This window comes from Vigna unguiculata, chromosome 9 (assembly GCF_037176805.1).
Source record: "Vigna unguiculata cultivar grain cowpea cultivar isolate G323 ecotype 2 chromosome 9, ASM3717680v1, whole genome shotgun sequence".
Lineage (NCBI taxonomy): Eukaryota > Viridiplantae > Streptophyta > Magnoliopsida > Fabales > Fabaceae > Vigna > Vigna unguiculata.
The window spans coordinates 7,162,146-7,184,670 of NC_140800.1; the positions used below are offsets into that span (position 1 = coordinate 7,162,146).

Consider the following 22,525-nt stretch of genomic DNA (forward strand, 5'->3'; position numbering starts at 1 on the left):
CTGTGGGAAGGCTTTGAAAAACCTAGTGTGGGTAGAGCGATAACTTTCATCAAGTGGGATCTTGAGTGATTGAGTGCTGCTGCTGTTGCTAGGAGAAGCCGATCATCCTTTGTGGGATTCAAAAGAGGTGTTCATTCCTTGTGTGATTCAAGGAAGGTGTTTTCATCCCTTGTGGATTTCAAGGGAGGTGTCTTCATCTCTTGTGTGATTCAAGAGAAGTGTTTTCTAAACCCTAATATTTCTTATCATTGATTTAAGTTTGGTTTATTTTAGTGATTTAGTTAATCTCGTTTTTGAAAGATTAACAACTGGACGTAGGGTCTTTTGATCCGAACCAGTATAAATACTTGTGTTCAATCTTCCTCTCTATCTCTTTATTTCATCTATTATTGTGTTATAAAGAAATTAGTTATTGATCTACTTGATAAATTTTGAAAAATTTTAAAGTATTAATTTTATTATTCAAAAACCAATTCACCCCCTCTTGGTTTTGTCCGCACTCTCAAACATTCCGCTGCGCGATACCAACAAACTACGAAGGGCACAAAGGGCACTTTTGAGAAGGGAGGTGGAGATGAAACAGACAACGACACTTTTCTCCCACTTTTGTTAGTGATTGAGCAACAACGATGTAGACAAAACTGTAAAATTTGTACTACGGTGCACCTTCTTGCACAATGAACAACAAAATGGAGGATAAAAAACAAAAGCCTAGGGTTTCGTAAGCGATTCAAAGGATTGTGGAGAAGAACTATGCAAATCAAACCGTTGCTTAGTCTCGGTCCCTAACCATCGAGCATTAGTAACAATGAGAGATGAGAGACTCTTCAACAAACAAACACGCCTCTTTCACTCCCAAACTTATTGATAGCATTGAATTTAACAAAAAAAAAACAGTAAATAATATGTCACAACTTATCACGTCAATAAGTAATAGAAGTTGTAAAAATTTTGTTATTACTATATTATGAATATCCTATTCAACTCAAATTTATATTTTAATATTTATAAATTTATAAATATATTTTAAGTTTTAATTTTAATATGATATTATTTTGTTAAAATTTAATAGTGATTCATATAAAATCATAATCCATTTTAATAATAATTATTAAAATTATACATATATCATCTTTTAATTAAAGATTCACAACATTTATTTCATTAAATAAAAGTATTTTTTCATTAAACTTTTTTAATTTATTATAAATTTGTAATCCAAAAAATCTGATCAAATTAACTCAGAACATGAACAATCCAAATAGACTAATTCGAAATGGTCCTCATTTTCGTAGTGTTTGTTGTGGATGGTCTTTATTTGGACAAAATGTTTAAAATGATCCTCATTTTGACCGAATGTTAAAATGGTTCTCATTTTTGCAATTCGTGTTTTATTTGTTCCTTTTTTGTGACACCATTTAAATCAATAACGAAGCACTGTATAGGTGTAGGGATGGTAACGGGGCGGGACGGGGACGGGTTTCGCTATCCATACTCATCCCCGCATAAAAAATTCATCCACATCCTCATACCCAAACCCAACGGGTATCAAACTTTTGTCCCATCCCCATCCCCACCGAGTAACGGGTATAATCTCGTACCCATACCCGTACCCTGTTCTAACTACTTCAATATTAAATTTTATAAAAGAAAAAAATTACGGTAAAAAAAACATAATATTATCAAATATTCAAGATTAGGAGGATGATTGTTTCTTCCATACCAAATATTTTGAAATAAATTATAATTGTCAACATTTTATATTAGAATACCAAATAAAATTTTATGAGAACCAAAACATTTCTTAAATTTGCAAACTACAACATTGATGAACTTAGTTGATAAAATTAAAAAATATTTCAAAAAAATAAAAAAGAAAAACAAATATTCAAATTAAAATATATTTTAAATGTTTGTTTACTTCAATTTTTAAAATTTTAATGAATCTCTTTTTTATACACTAATAAAAGTTATAATACATCAAAATGACACAAAGAACAAATAATAAACATAATAATAAAATTTTGACATAGATTTTGTATCTTTTGAACTTCAATATATGTTGGATAGTGACAAAAAAATATTCATAGCAATTACATTAAATTTTTATATTGTAGTAAATAAAAGTTATTTATACAATTAAAGTGAAAAAATTACAGTATGATTAATAATGAGTTATAAAATAACAAATAATTAGATAAAATATATCGAAATATTATTCTATTGATGAAAATAAACAATAAATAAAAATATTAAAAAACTAACAAATGTGTGTTTTAGAAATAATTTGAGAGACTATTGAAAGAAATCGCACAAAGAAATTCAAATGTATAATTAATGTATGATAAGATGAAAAATACCTTAGAGAACTAATTATTAAAAAAATTATGTTTGAAGTGCTTAAATTAAATAGAAATATCATTAGTGACCAAAAAATTTGTCATTAAATTACAAATAAATTAGTAATTAAATTGGTCACAAATTAAGTACCGATTCGATCATTGAATCGGTCACTAATTTAATTATCGATTCAGATAATAAATCAAGTACTACCACCAATGACGAAAAATAGTGACTGATATGGGTTACTGACTAAATCAGTCACTATTTCATGTTTTTCTTGTAGTGAATTATTATATACTATTCCTAAATATCATTATATATATATATATACATATACATATATATATATATATATATATATATATATATAATTTTAACCACTTCAAACATAATTTAAAGTGAAAAAATTTATAGTATGATTAATAATGAGTTATAAAATAAAAAATAATTAGATAGAATATATCAAAATATTATTCTACATGATGAAAATAAAAACAATAAATAAAAATATTAAAAAATTAACAAATGTGTGTTTTAAAAATAATTTGAGAGACTATAAAAAAAAATCGCACAAAGGAAATCAAATGTATAATTAAGGTATGATAAGATGAAAAATATCTTAGAGAACTAAGAAAACTTTTCAAATATCAACATATATACTCAATGGTTGAAAAATAACGAAAATTATTTTAATGAAACAAAAGAGTTCTTCAAATTAAACAAAAAATAATAATAATAAGTAAATATTTTTTTTATATTACCTTAAATTGAGATATAAACATTCCCATGTGAAAGGAAAATATATAATAAATAAAAATATTAAAAAATAATATAAATATTCAAATGTGTGGCATAAATTATTTTTAATTAACATACATCATATTTTAACATAATTACATAAAGATTATGATAAGATAAAAAATATATTGGAGATGCGAATGAGTTTCATGACAAACCAAATAATTAAAAGAAATAAAAAATAGAATATATATATATATATATATATATATATATATATATATATATATATATATATATATATATATATGGTTACTTAATTAATTGTGAATATTTTAATAATTTAAACGAGAATAGAGATATGGCGGGGACGGGTATTATGGCGGGGATATGTACATCCCCATACCCATCCCCATACCCAACTAAAAAAGTCGGGGATTCCCCATACCCATACCCATACCTAGTCAATGCGGGGATTCCCCGTCAAAACGGGGATGAGTTCGGACAATACCCATGGGGATGAGTTTATTTGCCATCTCTATACAGGTGGCATTGTTTACGTTGCATTGGGGTGTGTTACGTGTACTGTACATGTGTGGTAATTTAGAAATCATGCAAAACATCACAACAATCCAAGCACAAACAAATCCCAAAATAGAATTACGAAAACCCTAACCTACGAGCAAACACAACCCAGAACACCCTAAACCCACTTACCTTTTTGATGATGATTAATTAGAAAATTGAAATGAAGAGCGCGACTGCAATCCAACGATGAAATGACAAGTATTAGTTGCTTCCTCTGCACATCCGAGCTCAAGAAAGACGAAGATGAAAAAATCGCCTCCAACGATGAAGAGCGCAACTGCAATCCAACTCAAGCCCTAATTGCAAAATTTTTCCCAGATCGAAAAGTTAATGTTAATTAGCCAACTGTACAGTAACACACCCTAATGCAACATAATACAAACAGTGCCATATGTACATTACTCCGTTACTGATTTAAACGGTGTTATAGAAAAATACCAAATAAAACACGAATTGCGAGGATGATGACCATTTTAAACATTCGATAAAAATGAGGAACATTTTAAACATTCTATCAAAATGAGAACTATCTACAATAAACATTATGAAAATGAGGACGAAAAAAGATATTTAAACCTATATAAATTTTAAAATATTAAGTTTAGATTATACTAAATTTACTAGTACAACCGGAACTTATACTTACCCTTACTCGTCATCTGATTCAACACAAATACCCAATTTAGATAGTTTATTAGTGTTTTAGTTAAAAAAAATTTAAATAAAAGTATTTAAACTAAATAGATTGAACTTTCAAAAAATTAAAAGCGCAAAAAACATAGCATTTAGGTAGATATTTCACACTGACCATGGCTACCACAGAAGATAGAATACCGACAGTGACTGCGAGCGTGAGTGCCATGCACTGTCAAGAAAGCCACCCGTCACAACACAATACCACTTTGCCCCACGATAAATAGATAGACCTTCCCACACCCGAAAATGGCTTCCATAGTTGCTGCCTCCTCTGCATTCTCCTCTATTCTCACCGCTCAATTTCTCATTCCTTCTTCCTCGTCTTCTTTCTTTCTCAGAACACTCACTCGAAGGTCCACCGCGCCGTCACTGCGTCTTTCATTCACGTCACGACGACCACTGCACAACCTCATGGCTCACGCCTCCCTTGGCCTCACTCGCCCATCCAACACCGAAACCCCCAAGGTTGAATTTCATTTCTCTTAATTTCAGTTGAATTTGAATTTGAATCGATGCTGACTTGACATGAAAGTGTGGAAATGGAAGATTTCTTTCGCGTCGAAGGACGTTGACGTGGTGCAATGGAAAGGGGACCTGCTCGCGATTGGCGTCATGGAGAAGGACTTGGCGCGAAACGCCGAAGCGAGATTCGAGAACGCGATTTTGAGTTCCGTGGATTTGAAGTTGGGCGGGTTGTTGGCTGAGGCTTCCTCCGAAGAGGATTTCACCGGCAAACCGGGCCAGTCTGTAGTTCTCAGAATCGCTGGTGGACTCGGGTCCAAGCGCGTGGCCCTGCTCGGCCTCGGCGCGTCCGCGTCCACCTTCGCCGCGTTTAAGTCTCTCGGTGAGGCTGTTGCCGCTGCCGCCAAGTCCGCCCAAGCCGGCCACGTCGCCGTCTCGCTTGCCTCTCCAGACGCGTTTTCCGTGGAGTCTAAACTTAACACTGCTTCTGCAATTGCATCTGGTATTTGTTTCTCTTGAGATCTGCGTGTAGCATTAAATGGTCATGTTTGATTAAATTTTTCAATAAACTCTGTTAGAGGAAAACAGGAAGTAGAAGAAAACCAAAATTGAAAGTTATTTGGATTTCAGTTAGGAAATTAAGTTGAGTTGGTGAAAAATAGTAACCATTGACGCTTTTAAGTTTACTAGAGTTTGAGGTGTTGCTTCTAAATCAATCTGGAAAAAAGAGTCAAACATACTACTGATACAGTGTTCCATGGAAACTGAGGTTTGTTTGGATGTTCCAACTGAAATCCTAAGGAATTGAGTTTCTCAAGTTAAAATTAACTTAAGATACGTTTCTACATCAACTTCTGCTGAAGTGTATAAATTATAGGAAACGTGTTTTTCTAGTTCTTGTTCTTTCAAATATGTTGGATTGCATATAGATGAAGGTGGTCTCGAATTTATAAGCCATTTGGTGAGAACAAATTCACACTTTTTTAGAAGTTTTAAACCAGGATCATCATTATGAAAGTGCACATACCTTGGTCACTTTGATCTATGAGTACCATAGAAACAGATTCTTTCCTTGAATCTTCTAGTTAACATAAGAAGCTTTGTTTATTTTACATTTTTTTTTCTTCTTATTAGTGCAAGTTTATCTAAATAGAGCCTATATGTTAATTGAAAGGTTGTGATTTTGAAATAAGATTGAGTTGTGTTGTGTGGCAGGGACGGTGCTGGGAACTTTTGAAGATAACAGGTACAAGTCGGAGTCTAAGAAATCGGCACTTAGATCAGTGGATATTATCGGGCTTGGATCTGGGCCTGAATTGGAGAAGAAACTTAAGTTTGCAGCAGATCTCTCTTCTGGAATCATTTTCGGAAGGGAGCTTGTGAATTCTCCTGCTAATGTGCTAACGCCAGGTTCATATTAAACTAATGTTTATATGTTGCAGATAGGTTAATTTAACTAAACTTCTTAACAAGCTCTAAAAGGAAAGTAAAATAAGGCAAACTTTTGACAAAATTTAAAATTAATTCATATATCTCAACTTTAGTCTTGTATTTTTTATTCATGGGTTTGGTTTGACCTCCCATATTTTTGTTTTTTTCTCTTTTTCTTTTAATAATATTTTTAATGTGATGAGAAATGATAGATGTATTTTGAGGTGTCAGACTAGCTGAGATGTTAAAATACATAGTGATGCCTAACATAAGCTTTTATAATAAAAAAACTTAAGTCTTCACCGTGCTACTTTTGCAATTAAAAAGTTATTGCAGATTGAAAGCTAATACAAGCTACACCATGCATACACATGCACACAAGGTTGTTAAATTCTACTCTTAACGACTTTCAATTTTATATTCCAACTCTATAACAGAGTAAATGAAATAACAATATAAGTCAATACCAGATGCAATGACCGTGATATGTGCATTATTTTGTAGTTTAAGCAGACATGATAAAGATATCAATGAAATTGTAAACTGAATTTCGTAAAATTATTCAAGTACTCCGACAAACATTGGCAACAATCATGCATTTTGAGGCTAAAACCATTTGAAAGTCTTTTAAATTCTGTAGTAGAATCAAGAATTCACTCTGTTAATTTAATTGTACTTGTATAAAAAATAAAGAGAGTAAACATGTTCTTATATGCAATGGTTGTAAGAATTTAATAGTAGATTCAAGAGGTTCAACAACCATGTGTATGGATCATATCATGCAAAAGTGTGAGAAGTTTTAACTTGACCACTTAATGTTGTGTTGACAGTAAATATTTATGCTCTCATTTGACACCCTCTATATGTATGCATTTTTCCTCTTTTTGAAGAGGTGAATTCGCCTTAGAGGGAGAAGACACAAGTTGTAGCTGTTGGTTTGAAATCAGTGGTTGAGATTGTGACAAAATGCATGATATGCACTTGTATACAAATTATGAGCCTATATTTAAATATATTATCCCGGTTTTCTCATTGATGGATATAATTTCTTTCTCTCTAAAGTGAATTTCTCTGTTCTAGGAGCTAGAATATAGACTAGAATATGGATGCACATGCGTCCTTGGCTTTGAAGTAACAGGGCAGTTAGTTGAACATTTCAATGTTCCATTGCTACATGTGTGATATACTTTTGCATTTCAAGGAATTGATGCGTCCTCAATGAATTATTTGGCTCAGGGGTATTGGCTGAAGAGGCATCAAATATTGCTGCAGCATATAGTGATGTTTTTACTGCCAAAATATTAGATGCTGAGCAGTGCAAGGAATTGAAAATGGGATCCTATCTTGGTGTTGCTGCAGCCTCAGCAAATCCTCCACATTTTATCCATTTGTGCTATAAACCACCAACTGGACCTGTAAATGTCAAGTTAGCATTAGTTGGAAAAGGTTTGACTTTTGATAGGTACTTGATTTAACCATGTTTCATTTTATTTTAGCTGCAACAGAAAACATGCAATGAGATTTTCCCCGATGTTATCCTCTGTATTCATTTTGGGATTATAACTCTTATTGGTTATAAAATTGTATATTTTCATTTCTCTGGGTGCTGTGTCCATGGTAGTCAGAATCTTGTTCCACTTTGAAGAATCACACGATTCTACATTTCTGTCATGCCTTAGCAAGTTTGTTCGTGCTTAGAGCTGCCGCTAAGCAGAATCGGTAGATTTGCCGTGTAGAATCTTAAAATTGGTGGAATCAAAGATTTTCCATGTTTTTGTGCGCCGACATATTCCTAAGCTGACTAATTCGTAAGGGCAACATATTCAACTTGTTTTTCAATCTCTTTCTGTAGGATGTATGGCTACTTGTAGGGTCTTACATTCACTGGACCACCTGTCTCTGTCTGGATTTTTTGTTGACTTCTCTTGGAGGCAAACCCGCTGACACTTTGTAAGTATTTTGTGGGTAAGAAAATCAAGCCCACCCCTCATAACTCAAACAAGAAGAAATCTTCTATCAATTCGAACTCTCCCATCTTGACTGCAATTTGTTTGCAGCAACCGTGTGTTTTCCTTTTCTATTTCCATCTGCTAAAATTGTGTCTGGTGCCATTGTCAATCAGAATCAACACTCTCTTCCTTGAATTATTCGTTCCATTTTCATGGTTTGGGGCTGTGTCAAATGCTCTAAAAAACACATGGAAAAATCCATCCATTGGCACAAAGCTTCTTTACCCTTGTGCCCTTCATCCCCACTTTCTAATTTTGTAATTTCCCGTTCATCATTAACATGTTCATCCTTTGCTAAAAGTAAATCCTCAAACTTCTCTTTAGATATCAATGTCCACTTACAAATGGTGACCCACTCTAATTGCGTAACTTCTCATCCTTCTTCCTAACATATTTTTTATATGGCAAATTACTTGTGCTCGATTTTGTTGTGTGTGCCGATTGTTGTCTTCTAGATTATGAATTGTAGTCATGGCTTTAGTTCCTCCTAGTAAACCTTTACCTTGATTCCAGAAGCCTTGACATCCTATTTGCCAATTTTGTCATGACTTTGTGTATGGAGATCATTTTACCTATCCCTATTGTGGGCATGTTTCCTCTCTTTAATTTTTCTCACTCCTCCATGTGACCATGAAAACTCTAAGTGTTGCTCGATCTAAATCTACTTTCTTTACTAACTATGTCAATGTCCCATTCTCCATTAACAAGTTAGATGCAATACACATGATATTTGGGCATTTGATACCAAAGCTTTGGCTTAAGAGGGAAGATTATGTTAACCATGTTACCCATAAAACGACCTCCATTGATGAAAAAGATGTCCATCATTGGTCTAAAGTTGATGCCCAAGTTTGTAGGTTATGAAGTCAACTATTCATCCTTTCTTGAATAGATATTTTTAGCTATGAGACATGAGCCAAGGTTTGGGAATATGCCCTCTAGTGATACTCAACGCCTTTATGGCGTTTGCCAAAATCTCTTGAGTATCATTGCTTCTGGACGTATTGATGGCTCTATGACTGATTACTGTGCAAAAGTTCATGGTCTCCTTCATGACGTCAACAAACTATTGCCACTCCTTCCTAGGATCTTTAGCAACAACAAACCTTCATGTTGTTTGTCACAAAATCGCTGGTGTTATGTTTTGCCTGGTTGTCTTCCTTGGTTGGCTATTGCTCAGGCAACCCCCCTATATCTCTTGATTCTGGTGTCTCCCCCTTTGATAGTTTTGGTTAGTTCCATTACTTCTGTTGTACATGCAAGCAATTCATTTGTTGGTCTCACTTAGTCCACCTCTGGTGACATGAATCATATATCTTTTAACAAGTTTCTTTTCTCATCTCTCTTCATTTTTCGGTTTTTATCCTTTGGCACTGTTTATCATATGGCTCCCAAGCCCATGGTATTGATATTGTCCATCTTCTCCCTTCTCTCTCCATTAGCAACGTCCTTTTGTCTTTAGGTCTCCCTTTGGCCACTCTTCAAGACCACCCATCATTGGCTGCTGCTCAACTTGTTGATCCATTGGACACATTGCAACAATGATGATCCTGACATAGTTTTGTACAATTTGGTATAGCTTATAAAACTTTTGTACATTTACATGCACATGGCACATGCCCATTTTTGCTGCATTAGACTTACAAAGAGTCTTTCTTGTTTATAAAATTAGTGTCTATTAAACTCTAATGTCTCAATATACTTTGATTTGATCTCTCTCTCTCTCTCGTTTTTCTCTTGCTTATAAAGCCTACATCATTAATAGAGAGAAAAGGAAAGAAAGAAAATGAAGGTAAATAAAATAATAAAGCCTACAATAGTAACAAAGAAAGAAAACCTGAGTGAAATATAGATAAACAAAATTTATAAAGCATGGCATCTATGTAATGCAAAATATAAAATATTGTTATTATATTCAAAGAAGCAAAAAATACCATCCTATTCTTCATTGACGCTTCTTTTCCTTTTCTTCATTTTTCATCTATGATACTTTGTTTGTTGAGTGGACCTACTCACCTTATGAATCATGCATGACAGTTGCTGAATCGCAAATTACACAATTCAGTTGCTGTATTGGGGGAGGAAGATTTTCTTGAATCGAGATTTGAATCACATGATTCTTGCTGTTCTAACTATACTGATTTATATTCATTTACCTACCAACTTGAGGGATAGTGTTGTAAATGGTAGATTATTAAGATAACAATATCCTCAATATCTCTATTAGTTAGGAAACAATATTGAGTCTTCCTCCTATTTGTTTAAGCATATTTTTATTCCTTATTTTAGAAGTTTGATTGCTACAAATAGAGGTGATGAAAATGTTATTTGTGTGTTTGTGATTAATAAAATAGTTCTTTATTTCCTTAAGCAGTTCAAGTTTTCCCATTACAATTTGTGGACAACTCGATGATTATAGGGCTACAACTAACATATCAATGTGGAATATGCTGAAATTGGTAGTTTAGGTGGTTTTATTGGATAGATAGATCATGGTGGAAAATGCAATTTCTCCTTTAGCTTCTTATTTTGATTTAACACTATAGTTGTTACAATTTTTCTTTGTTTTCTTTTTTGTTTTATTAGTGGTGGTTACAACATCAAGACAGGACCTGGTTGTTTGATTGAACTCATGAAATTTGATATGGGCGGTTCTGCTGCAGTTTTTGGGGCAGCAAAAGCTCTTGGTCAAATCAAACCTCTTGGAGTGGAGGTGTGATGTTTATATTATTGTTCATTTCTTCTCCTTTTATTGTCACACATTGTTTTTGATCCTTCTGACTTTCAAAGTAATGGTTAAAGCCTCTGCTTGGTAACTAGTTGGTGGTGACTTCATATAAAAATTATAGGATTTTTTTTATCTCGTTTTAGATGTTTTGCAGTTAAGTAATAATTATGAATTGAGTTGCCACTTTTCTATATGATAATCTGTTCTGTTGAATCACTTTTGAAGGTTTTGTGATAGAATATTAAAGGTGTATGTGAGAAGAAATAAGAACTGAGTTAGTTAGTTAGTTAGTCTGTTAGTAGGTTGTTTGGGAATGAAAGTTTGTTTTAGGAAAAGTATAAATAAGAAGGGGGGTAGTGTTGTAAAAGGGGGTATTCGTTTTGTTTTTGTAAGTGTAAACAGGAGTCATAACAGATCCTGTGAGGGGGGAATTGTTGTCTTTCCCTGGACGCATTCTTTGAGAGAATAATAAAAGTCTGTTTCTGTTTCTTTCTGTGTTGGTGTGAGTGAGTTCTGCCCGAGTAGCTTGGGTTTCTAGCTCTAAGAAACCTAACAATTGGTCCGACCTGCCGGATCCAAGGGCCTGTTATCATGGAGGGAAGAGTTGCTGCGTTGGAAAGGTGGACCAGCGAGAATGGGAAGATTATCTTGGAAATTCAAGAAAATCTTCACGAAATCAGAAATATGATTAAGAATAGCAAGAAATCAGAAGAAGGGTCTGAGAAGAGTTCTGAAAATGGGGAGAATTCTGTTAACAACAAGAAAGGAGTTGTAAAGATGATCAGAAAGGAGGAGTCTGATTCTGACAGTGAAGAAGAGGTCCAGAAGCAGTGGATGAAAAGGGTAGAGTTACCAACTTTTGAAGGTAGTGATCCTATGGGCTGGATTGCTAGAGCAGAAAAGTTCTTTGAGATTCAAAATATTTCTCCAAAAGAGAAATTACGATTAGCATTCATAAGTATGGAAGGAAACGCTAGTCATTGGTTTAGCTTCTGGAAAAAGAAATCCAAGAACCCATCTTGGGAGAGTTTTGTCGAAGCTTTGAATAAAAGATTTGGAGGCAAGGATAGGAGTACAGTCTTTGAGAAATTAGCATCCATAAGGCAGAATGAGGGAGTAGAAGAATACGTACAAGAATTTGAAAGATTGGTGGCTCAAATTCCAGATTTATCAGAAGAACAACTACTGGGGTATTTTTTTGCAGGATTACAAAGCCGGATCAGAAGCCAAGTAAAGCCACATGATCCAAGGGATTTAATGAGGGCAATGGAGATCTCTAGGGATGTGGAGGAGTCTCTTAATGAATCATGGGCAGGAAGAACAAACACCTATCGGACAACATCAGCAGCAGACACCAGATTTCAGAGAGGAATGGGTGTGGTATCAAGAACTGAGACTTTTAAAGGGGCTGGAAACTCTCAGTCTTCTCCCAGCAATATGAGTACAGCAAGGAAAGAAGGAGGGGGAACCTCATCTATGGGCTCTAGGACAAGTGGAAATCCAACAACAGGAGGGAGTAAAAACAGGGCAGTCAGAAACTTGCCTTACCCAGAGTACCTAAAGAGAAGGGAAGAAGGAAGATGTTTTCATTGTGGAGGAGCTTTTGGGCCAGGCCACCGCTGCCCAAAAAAAAGCTTGCGAGTGGTAATTCTAGCAGAAGATGAGGAGAATAGTGAGGGCAGAGAGGAGGATGGAGGAGAGGAGAAAATTGGAGTGTTGGAAAACAAAAGAATGGAGCTATCTCTGTTCTCAGCAGGAGGCTTAACGCAAAATAATACCATGAAATTGCAGGGAGATATCAATGGGCGAAAGGTACTAATTTTAATTGATAGTGGGGCGAGTCATAATTTTGTTTCAACACAATTGGTGACAGAATTGGGATTAATGGTGGAAGATACCCCTCCTTACTGTGTCAGATTAGGGGATGGACACAAGAAGCAAACACAAGGGTGTTGCAAAGATGTAGAAGTTAATTTGGAGAATCATGTTGTTAAAGAGACATTTTTCCTGTTTGAATTAGGAGGAGTTGATGTGATTTTAGGAGTGGAATGGCTAGCATCTTTAGGAGAAGTTAAGGTAAATTGGAACACCTTAACCATGAGTTTTAATGTGGCTGGAAAAGTGGTGAACATTCAAGGGGATCCCACTCTGACAAAAAGAATTGTGACACCACAAGCCCTGTTGAAGGAAACTGAAATTGAAGCAATCTCCTTAGTGTGGGAGTTGGGATTAACCAGTCACGAAGAGGAAGAAGGGGGGAAAGGATTGTCAGCCAAGCAGCAGGAGGAATTGGAGGAGGTTTTGCAGGAACATAAGATCATTTTCCAAGAAAAACTGGAGCTGCCACCAAGGAGGGGGATTGATCATAAAATACCTATCAAAGTAGGTGAAAACCCTGTCAATGTGAGACCATATAGGTACCCTAATCTGCTGAAATCTGAGATAGAAAAACAGGTGGAGGAAATGCTGAAATCTGGAATCATCAGGCCCAGCAATAGCCCATATTCCAGTCCAGTCATCCTAGTAAAGAAAAAAGATGGGAGTTGGAGGTTTTGCATAGACTATAGGGCCTTGAATAAGGTCACTGTGGCTGATAAATTTCCAATACCCGTGATAGAAGAGTTATTGGATGAACTACATGGTGCTACCTATTTCTCCAAAGTTGATTTGAAGGCAGGTTATCACCAAATCAGGATGTATGAAGGGGATATACAGAAAACAGCTTTCCGCACACATCAGGGCCACTATGAGTTCTTGGTCATGCCCTTTGGGCTAACCAACGCGCCAGCAACCTTCCAATGTGCCATGAACACAGTTTTGCAGCCATATTTAAGGAAGTTCGTATTGGTGTTCTTTGATGACATCTTAATCTACAGCCAATCATGGGAGGATCACATGGGTCACTTAAAACAGGTGTTGCATACACTGCAGCAGCAACAGTTCTTTGCAAATAAAAAGAAGTGTGAGTTTGGGAGACAAGAGGTGAAATATTTGGGCCACGTAATATCTAAAAAAGGGGTAGAGATGGATCAAGACAAGCTGGCAGCAATTCATCAGTGGCCTTTGCCAAAAAATCTTAAAGCCTTGAGGGGTTTTCTTGGGTTGACTGGGTATTATAGAAGATTCATCCGAGACTATGGAAAAGTAGCAAAACCATTAACACGTCTATTAAAGAAGGGATGTTTCTGCTGGAATGAAGAAAGCACTAAGGCTATGGAGGCTCTAAAGAAAGCTATAACAACAACCCCTGTTCTAAAACTACCAGACTTCAGCCAACCTTTTTCCATTGAGTGTGATGCATCAGGCAGTGGGCTGGGTGTTGTGCTAACACAGGACAAACGTCCTATTGCTTTCTTCAGCAAAGGCCTATCGGACACTTCCTTAACTAAGTCCATTTATGAAAAGGAGTTGATGGCTTTAGTTTTAGCCATACAGCATTGGAGACCTTATTTATTGGGGCAAAAATTTACAGTATATACAGATCAGAGGAGTCTAAGGTATTTGTTAGAGCAGCGCATCACCACACAAAACCAGCAGAATTGGTTGGCCAAATTGATGGGATATGAATTTAATATTGTTTATAAAATTGGAGCATCCAACAAAGTAGCTGATGCCCTTTCTCGAAGGGGGGAGAATGAGGAGGATGACAAAGAATTGACTATAATGTCCATACCATTCTGGCAGGACTTCCAGAAGATATTGGCAGAAGTGGAAGAAGATGCAGAATTACAGAAGATCATAAAAGGGCTGAAAGAGAATCCTGGGAAGCAGGGGCAGTATACTTTAGAACATGGAAGACTTCATCATAAAGGCAGGCTCGTGCTATCAGCCAACTCTGCTTGGATTCCAAGACTGCTGGCTGAATACCATACCACATCTACAGGAGGTCACTCAGGGGTGTTCAGAACTTACAGGAGGATAAGCCAATCACTATACTGGATTGGAATGAAGAAGATGGTAACAGATTTTGTGGCTGCTTGTTTGGTGTGTCAACAACACAAGTACCTAGCATCTTCACCACAAGGGTTGCTACAACCTTTACCCATACCCAATGCAGTATGGGAGGACATTAGTTTGGACTTCATTGTCAGGCTACCAAAATCCAATGGGTATGATTCAGTTTTGGTGGTGGTGGATAGACTAAGTAAATATGGGCATTTCATACCAATTAAACATCCTTATTCAGCCAAGAGCATAGCAGAGGTGTTTGCCAAAGAAATAGTGAGACTACATGGGATTCCTGCATCTATTGTTAGTGACAGAGACCCTACATTTTTAAGTCTCTTCTGGAAGGAGTTATTCAGAATGCAGGGAACACAGTTAAACATGAGCACTGCGTACCATCCTGAGTCAGATGGCCAAACTGAAGTCTTAAATAGAACCTTAGAAACATACTTGAGATGCTTTAGCTCAGAACAACCCAAATCTTGGTCTCACTTTCTCTCATGGGCAGAATACTGGTATAACACCAGTTTTCACGGGGCAGCCCAAAAATCCCCTTTTGAAATAGTTTATGGCAGACCACCTCCTTCCATCAGCAGATTTATTCCAGGAGAAACCATTGTGGAAGCAGTAGCACAAGATCTCATGACCAGAGATGAAGCTTTGAGCCAACTCAAGTTCCACCTCGCAAGAGCCCAAGAGCATATGACGAAATATGCGAATAAACACAGGAAACAATCCTCCATCCAAGTAGGGGACTGGGTTTTTCTGAAAATTCGCCCCCATAGACAGGTCTCAATGCCCACCAGACTGCACCCAAAGCTATCTGCTAGATATTATGGTCCTTTTCTAGTGCTGAAACAGGTAGGTCCAGTAGCCTTTGGATTACAACTTCCAGAAACTGCCAGGATCCACCCAGTATTTCATGTTTCACAATTAAAAAAAGCAGTAGGCACTCATCAAGTTGAGAAAGACCTGCCAGAAGGTTTGCAAGGCAGGACCTCTAATTGGTTCCCAGAGAAGATATTGGATAACAGATGGGGACCTATACCAGGGAAGGAAGATGCAAGACCGCAAGTCTTAATTCAGTGGAAGGATAAAGGGGTAGAAGCAGCTACTTGGGAAGACGTCACAACTATCCAACAACAGTTCCCTGACTTCAACCTTGAGGACAAGGTTGCTCAGCCAGAGGGGAGTAATGATAGAATATTAAAGGTGTATGTGAGAAGAAATAAGAACTGAGTTAGTTAGTTAGTTAGTCTGTTAGTAGGTTGTTTGGGAATGAAAGTTTGTTTTAGGAAAAGTATAAATAAGAAGGGGGGTAGTGTTGTAAAAGGGGGTATTCGTTTTGTTTTTGTAAGTGTAAACAGGAGTCATAACAGATCCTGTGAGGGGGGAATTGTTGTCTTTCCCTGGACGCATTCTTTGAGAGAATAATAAAAGTCTGTTTCTGTTTCTTTCTGTGTTGGTGTGAGTGAGTTCTGCCCGAGTAGCTTGGGTTTCTAGCTCTAAGAAACCTAACATTTTGTTACAGTACGGAGGTGAAAATCTTGTAGTACTGGTATTGATCACTAGTAATCTATGCAGTTGTTTTTGGTAGAATGCTTGTGTTTCTAATGTATCTCTTTAGCCCTTGCATATTTTTTCGGAATAGGATAGTACTTATAGCTTTTTTAAATCCCTTTGCACAAAAAGTACATTTTACATTAGTTTAAAAATCCTGAATGTGCAGGTTCATTTTATAGTTGCGGCTTGTGAGAATATGATAAGTGGAACAGGTATGAGGCCTGGAGACATTCTCACAGCTTCAAATGGAAAGACTATAGAGGTCAGGATTTCATTCATTGTTTTCATTTATACATGTTGAGAGAGAGAAAACTAGATGGAAGAAATGTAGTGGAAAAGCTGTGTATTGGCAACACAATGTCGTCCATTTTATATAAGATGATGTGATAGGCCAAGAGTATGAGCTCGGTTTGATTATTCTCTTTTATAGGTTAATAACACAGATGCAGAGGGTAGGCTTACCCTTGCAGATGCTCTGGTGTATGCTTGTAACCAGGGTGCTGAAAAGGTATGCTGCTAAGAATCTGAATCTACAATTACATAAATCATAATGTATTGGCATATAATTTAATATTTCCCACGTGTTAGATTTGACCAATAATTTAATATCTAATACAATTCTCGAAAATGTTGTAACCTTTCTAATTTGTCCTGCTGAACTAAAGTTCAATTATTTGAATAATGCTATTTTTCATTGTAAAAATACCTGCGTGTGGCGTTCCTCTACAGTCTGAAAAAACATTCATACAGAAAGTACTTTGTGAATTGTGTTTAGTAATGGCTAGTCGGTTGTCATTGTATTTTTTTGAATTTTGATTATGTATTTTGAAACAAGCTTACCACGTGTTAGTTGTGTAGTTTGGTTTTAGAACTCTAACAGGTTGGTTGACTGTTCTTCAGATAGTTGACCTGGCAACATTAACTGGGGCCTGTATAATTGGTCTTGGATCCTCAATAGCAGGTAATTTTTATATATGATCATTTTACCAATATTTGTTAGTACAATAGATGACCAAATATATAGCTGGCAACTTAAACTTATAATATTGTGGGAAAGAGGAGAGCTTGGAAGAACCTGAAAGTGACATCTGGAACTTGTGAAAGTTGCCACACGATGTTGTGTTTTCCATTGTTGGCAATTATTTTGTCATTAACTACTGAACTCATGCAAGGAGTTATTCATTATCAGCTGATTATTGATGCGAACTATTGTTTTCGAAGGTGTGTTTACACCAAGTGACGACCTGGCAAAAGAAGTTTTTGAAGCTTCAGAAGCGAGTGGGGAAAAACTATGGAGGTTGCCATTAGAAGAAAGCTACTGGGAGTCAATGAAATCAGGAGTAGCTGATATGGTGAACACTGGTGGTCGTCCAGGTGGTGCTATTACCGCGGCTCTTTTCTTAAAGCAGGTATGTGCTAATGGAACATTTTATGTTTTCATTTCTCTCTATAAAATAATGGTTTGTTGCTTCTAAGGTACTTATAATATTTAACACAATCACAAATTTTGGTATAAATGCTTGTAATTCTTATTTTGGATGGAGCGTTGTTGCACTTGAAGTGAAACTATTTATGAAGGGACTTATAAATACTGACGCGCATCTTAATTGGGTAGCTTTTATCTGCAATGTTCATGGAAATTTCTGTGAGGGTTTTATAAAACAATTGTGGTTTTTACAGTTCGTTGATGAGAAGGTTCAATGGATGCATATTGACATGGCTGGTCCAGTTTGGAATGAAAAGCAGCGGAGTGCAACAGGATTTGGTGTTGCTACTTTGGTACAATGGGTTTTGAGGAACGCATCTTAAATGCCAACTCAATTGTTGAAATCTTGTCCAATTTTAGTTTGTTATTAATTATTAATGAGCTATCTGAAGGGATGTAAAAGGTGTGGCAGCTTTTAGGTGTATTTAAACATGTATGAATAATGAATAAATACTGTTTAAATCGACTTCAGTCTGTTTGTTAATATTTTTTGCTTCGCTGATTCTAGTTAATGTATGTTCATCCAATGAAATTCTATCATCAACTTAGTTGAGATGTTAAAATTTGATAGTGCTGCTTAAAATAATTTTATAAAAAATAAAAGGTTTTCTCGAATTTTATAATTTGAATATTTTCAGGAATGAGCAGCTCAAAATAATAATTTGAGTTCTAGTATGATTGTGTATAAGACGTTCCAGAATATTAAATCTAACTTTTTATATCTTGATTAGAACAAAATAAATTTATAAAATCTTAAAAGACATTTCATTTGAAGAATTTTAAATTATGCTTTTAAGTTTTGGACTGAGGAATATTAACTATTTTTGGCATCTGAAATAATATTAACAAATCTTGGATTTGACTATTTAATTATTTTTTTTCATTTCTGGATTGACGTTAAAATTTGTTTTCTTCATCTAGTATTTACCGATCCTTGAGTAGCAACACTAACAAAAAAAAAAAAAAAAGTGATGACTCTGTTTATAGAGAGATCACTTAAAAGGCTAATAATAATAATTACACGTCCAAGTAAAACTATATTAAAATATTTTTAAGCCATTTATGATTTCGTTCTTCTTCTTATCTTTCATTTATTAGTCTGTTTTCCTTTTCTCTTTACATTTTGTTTGAATTTGTTTAGTGATTCTCTTGTAACATAGTCTTGTCACGGGGCATTTCTTCCTGTCAAAATGTTGTCATGATAGCAAAAGTTGATCCATAATTTGTAAGCATCAATGGTTTGAATTTGAAAGTTCACTTAAATTAGTGTTTTTTTCACACGAGTCATTTCGTTCTTACTGGAAACTTACAGATAGATTTCATTTGCAAACCAAAACTGGAAGGGAATAACTAATTCTGATGAACGAACATTTTTTTAAAATTAAAACAATTATTTATAATAAAATAAATAAAAGTTAGTTTTATTATAAAAATTATTTATATTTTTTTTAGGATAATGATATTTTGATTCATTTTTCTTTACTCATTTTTAACATACTACTTCAATCACTTTTCAATTATTTATTTTGATTTTTTAAGTGATATAATGTGATGATCTAAAAGTGATTGAAGTGATGAATTAAAAGTGAATAAAAAAATGAGTTAAAATATCATTATATTTTTTTATAATTATAATTTTATCTTTAATTAGTTTTTCAATTTATTTGTAAGTTAATATTAGTGGTTTTTTTGTATTTCAGGGTCCCTTTGACTAGAAAATTGTAAAGTGGGATCTGTTGATTTAAAAAAAAAAAAATGGATCAAGTCGTTATCTGAGAGGACGACTTCCAGGGTGAAGTCGTCCTCCCAAGGCCGGTTTTGTTTTTTTGTTTTTTGTCTAAATGAATGTTGTTGCGTCACATAACGGTTTTTGTTTAATAGAAAAGTGAAGTCGTCACGACTTCACTTTTCATTTTTTTTTAACTTTTCAGTTTTAAATATTTCTTTTTCTTTTTTCTTATTTTATTTTTTAAATATTTCAGATTTTTTTCTTTTTTTAAAATTTAACGGTTTTGTTTTTTTTTTTATTTTTCAGTTTTCGTTATTTGTTCTTTTTAAACTGATTAGTTATCAATATTTTTTAAATTTTTAATTTTTATTTCAAATTTCGTTAAATATAAAAATTATATGGATTGTATTTATAATTATTTTTATTCCTACAATAAAATGAACTTAATAAAATAGATTAGATAATATAAAATTACATAATAAAAATAAACTAAAAATAATTACAGAAACAATCAATTTTTATATCTAACAAAATTTGGAAAAAAAATTAAAAATTCAAAAAATATTGATAACTAATCAGTTTAAAAAAAAACAAATAACGAAAACTAAAAAATTATAAAAAAATTAATTAAAATTGAAAAATAAAAAATAAGCAAAACCCTTAAACTAAAAAAAAGAAAAAAAATCTGAAATATTTAAAAAATAAAATAAGGAAAAAGAAAAAGAAATAATTAAAACTAAAAAACTGAAAAGTTAAAAAAAAAAAAGAAAAGTGAAGTCGTCATGTTACAGGACGACTTCATTTCTCTATTAAATAGAAATCGTTATGAGACGCAACAATATTCATTTTAGAAAGAAAAAAAGCGAAACTGGCTTTGGGGAGGACGACTTCACCGTTGGAAGTCGTCCTCCCAGATAACGACTTGATCCATTTTTTTAAAAAAAAATCAACGATTTTCTGGTCAAAAGATCCTGAAATACAAAAAAGCGAATATTAGTTTATAATTTTCTTTTCCTAACGGTATAGTTTGGTGGAAAAGTTACTTCAAACTTAGTAAGTGGCGCGAAAAAAATTGGCTCCCTCCATTCCTAACTGAAACTGTTTTTTTATTTTTTTTTTTGTGACCTTATAATTTATTAGTTTTCATTTCATTTTCTTGTTATTTTTTAACAAAACTTTTGTGCAATAAAATATGATCAGAACTTTCCCTCTACTAATCATCATTCCCAGTTCATTGCAACAAAATTTCAAAAACACCTCTCATCGGACAACTCATCTCTGATATAGACTCTTTTCCCTCCGTCCAACTTTGGCGGCCTATTTCCTCCTTAGATTTCGGCAGAGAATAGTACGGTTATGTATTCTCTCCGATCGAATTTGCAAAATTTTGTGTAGTTGAAAAAACTTTCGCTTCTTTCTCGTTTTATATGTTTCTTTCAATTTAGATAATTGTTGGTTCTTAAGTGAGTATTGGTCAAAATCACGAATAATATGAAAAAGACGGCGGTAGAATAACATTATTAAAGTAAAGAGCTGATTTTTGAGTTGTTACGCAATTTAATAGGTCTCTTGGATGTATAAAGACTTGAATAGTTATCTATCATAGAAGATTTGCAGTTATGTTTATAAAAAATATTAGAAGAAAGGTATGCAATTTTGTTGATAAAAAGTTGTATGAAAATGTTTGCAATTGTTTTGTAAAGAAAATTACATGTTAAGCGATAATACTTATGTTGTTTTTGGTATGTTACCTTGATTGTTTTCTTGTATTCGGATTGTGGTGAAATGACCTAGAGTTGTTTTTGTGTTACGTGCAGTTTTGGGTGTGTAAATTGTGAGTCTTGGTTTCTTTAAATCAAGAAGCCTAATCACATACTAAAATTAACATTTACTCCTATGAAATTATGTGCTGCAAAGAATTAATGAAGTTACCTCTCTAACAACGTCAGTGTGGTTAGTGGGAATGGTGGTTGTCGTCACTTTCAATTTCTTTTTCAGATCCGTGACAAAAGTTATTCAAACAGATATGTTGGTACTTGTATCAGATGTATGTTTCAGAACATGTGAGACTTTTGGTGAATAGAGTATGTGTTGGTTCTCAAGTGAGTATTCATCAAAGTCCCCCATCAAATACTATGAAGAAAACTGTGGCAGAAAAGGTCTCGTTGGTGTACGGGAGACTTGGATAGTTGTGTGTCATTTAAGGGTTTGGAGTTTTGTCCATACAAAATTGTACGATAAGGGTTTACAACCAAGGGTTTCTAATCAAGGGAGGAAAATGAGAAGTTTGGCAGGTTGAACAATGCGTTCAGCGCCTTTGGAGAAAAGTTGGTCTTGATATATATACTGGCAATTGCAGGTATATTGGCAATTGGTTGTCATCGTACATACATGGCTCCAATAAATAATAGCTTAAAGGGATGGTCGCAAACTCTATATTGAGCTCTGTTGTTGAAGATTTTGAAGTTATGCATTATATAACTTTCTCCCTTTAGCTTGTCTTCCCACGTACTAATGTCTTCTTTCTTAATCATAGTAGGTATAACATCACCCTGACCAGCATAATCATGCATAAACGTTAAATATATTTATTTTTTCTTAAATATAAAATATGTAATGCACATAAACAATAGAATGATACATTACTTTTTGATCTGTCAGAATCATCTCCATATTTCGTTTAGAATCCCATGACTCAACAAACCACAGATCCACAATTCGGACATCAAGTTTCAAAGTCTCCCTTTTTCCATCAATATCCTTGATCATATCAAATTTCTTTGCCATCTAATATATCTCAATAAAAT

General features: G+C 34.4%; 1 protein-coding gene across 1 annotated transcript; it reads left to right on the forward strand.

Moving 5' to 3' along the window:
* Window positions 1-4,503: 4,503 nt before the first annotated feature.
* Window positions 4,504-18,460, forward strand: LOC114163215 (leucine aminopeptidase 1-like). The gene is made up of 10 exons (XM_028047389.2): window positions 4,504-4,830; window positions 4,912-5,329; window positions 6,043-6,237; window positions 7,495-7,720; window positions 10,854-10,980; window positions 16,670-16,765; window positions 16,934-17,011; window positions 17,404-17,464; window positions 17,725-17,912; window positions 18,184-18,460. Exons 1-10 carry the CDS (start codon window positions 4,612-4,614, stop codon window positions 18,310-18,312), a joined length of 1,737 nt encoding a protein of 578 aa, XP_027903190.1. The 5' UTR covers window positions 4,504-4,611; the 3' UTR covers window positions 18,313-18,460.
* The last annotated feature ends 4,065 nt before the right edge of the window (window positions 18,461-22,525 follow it).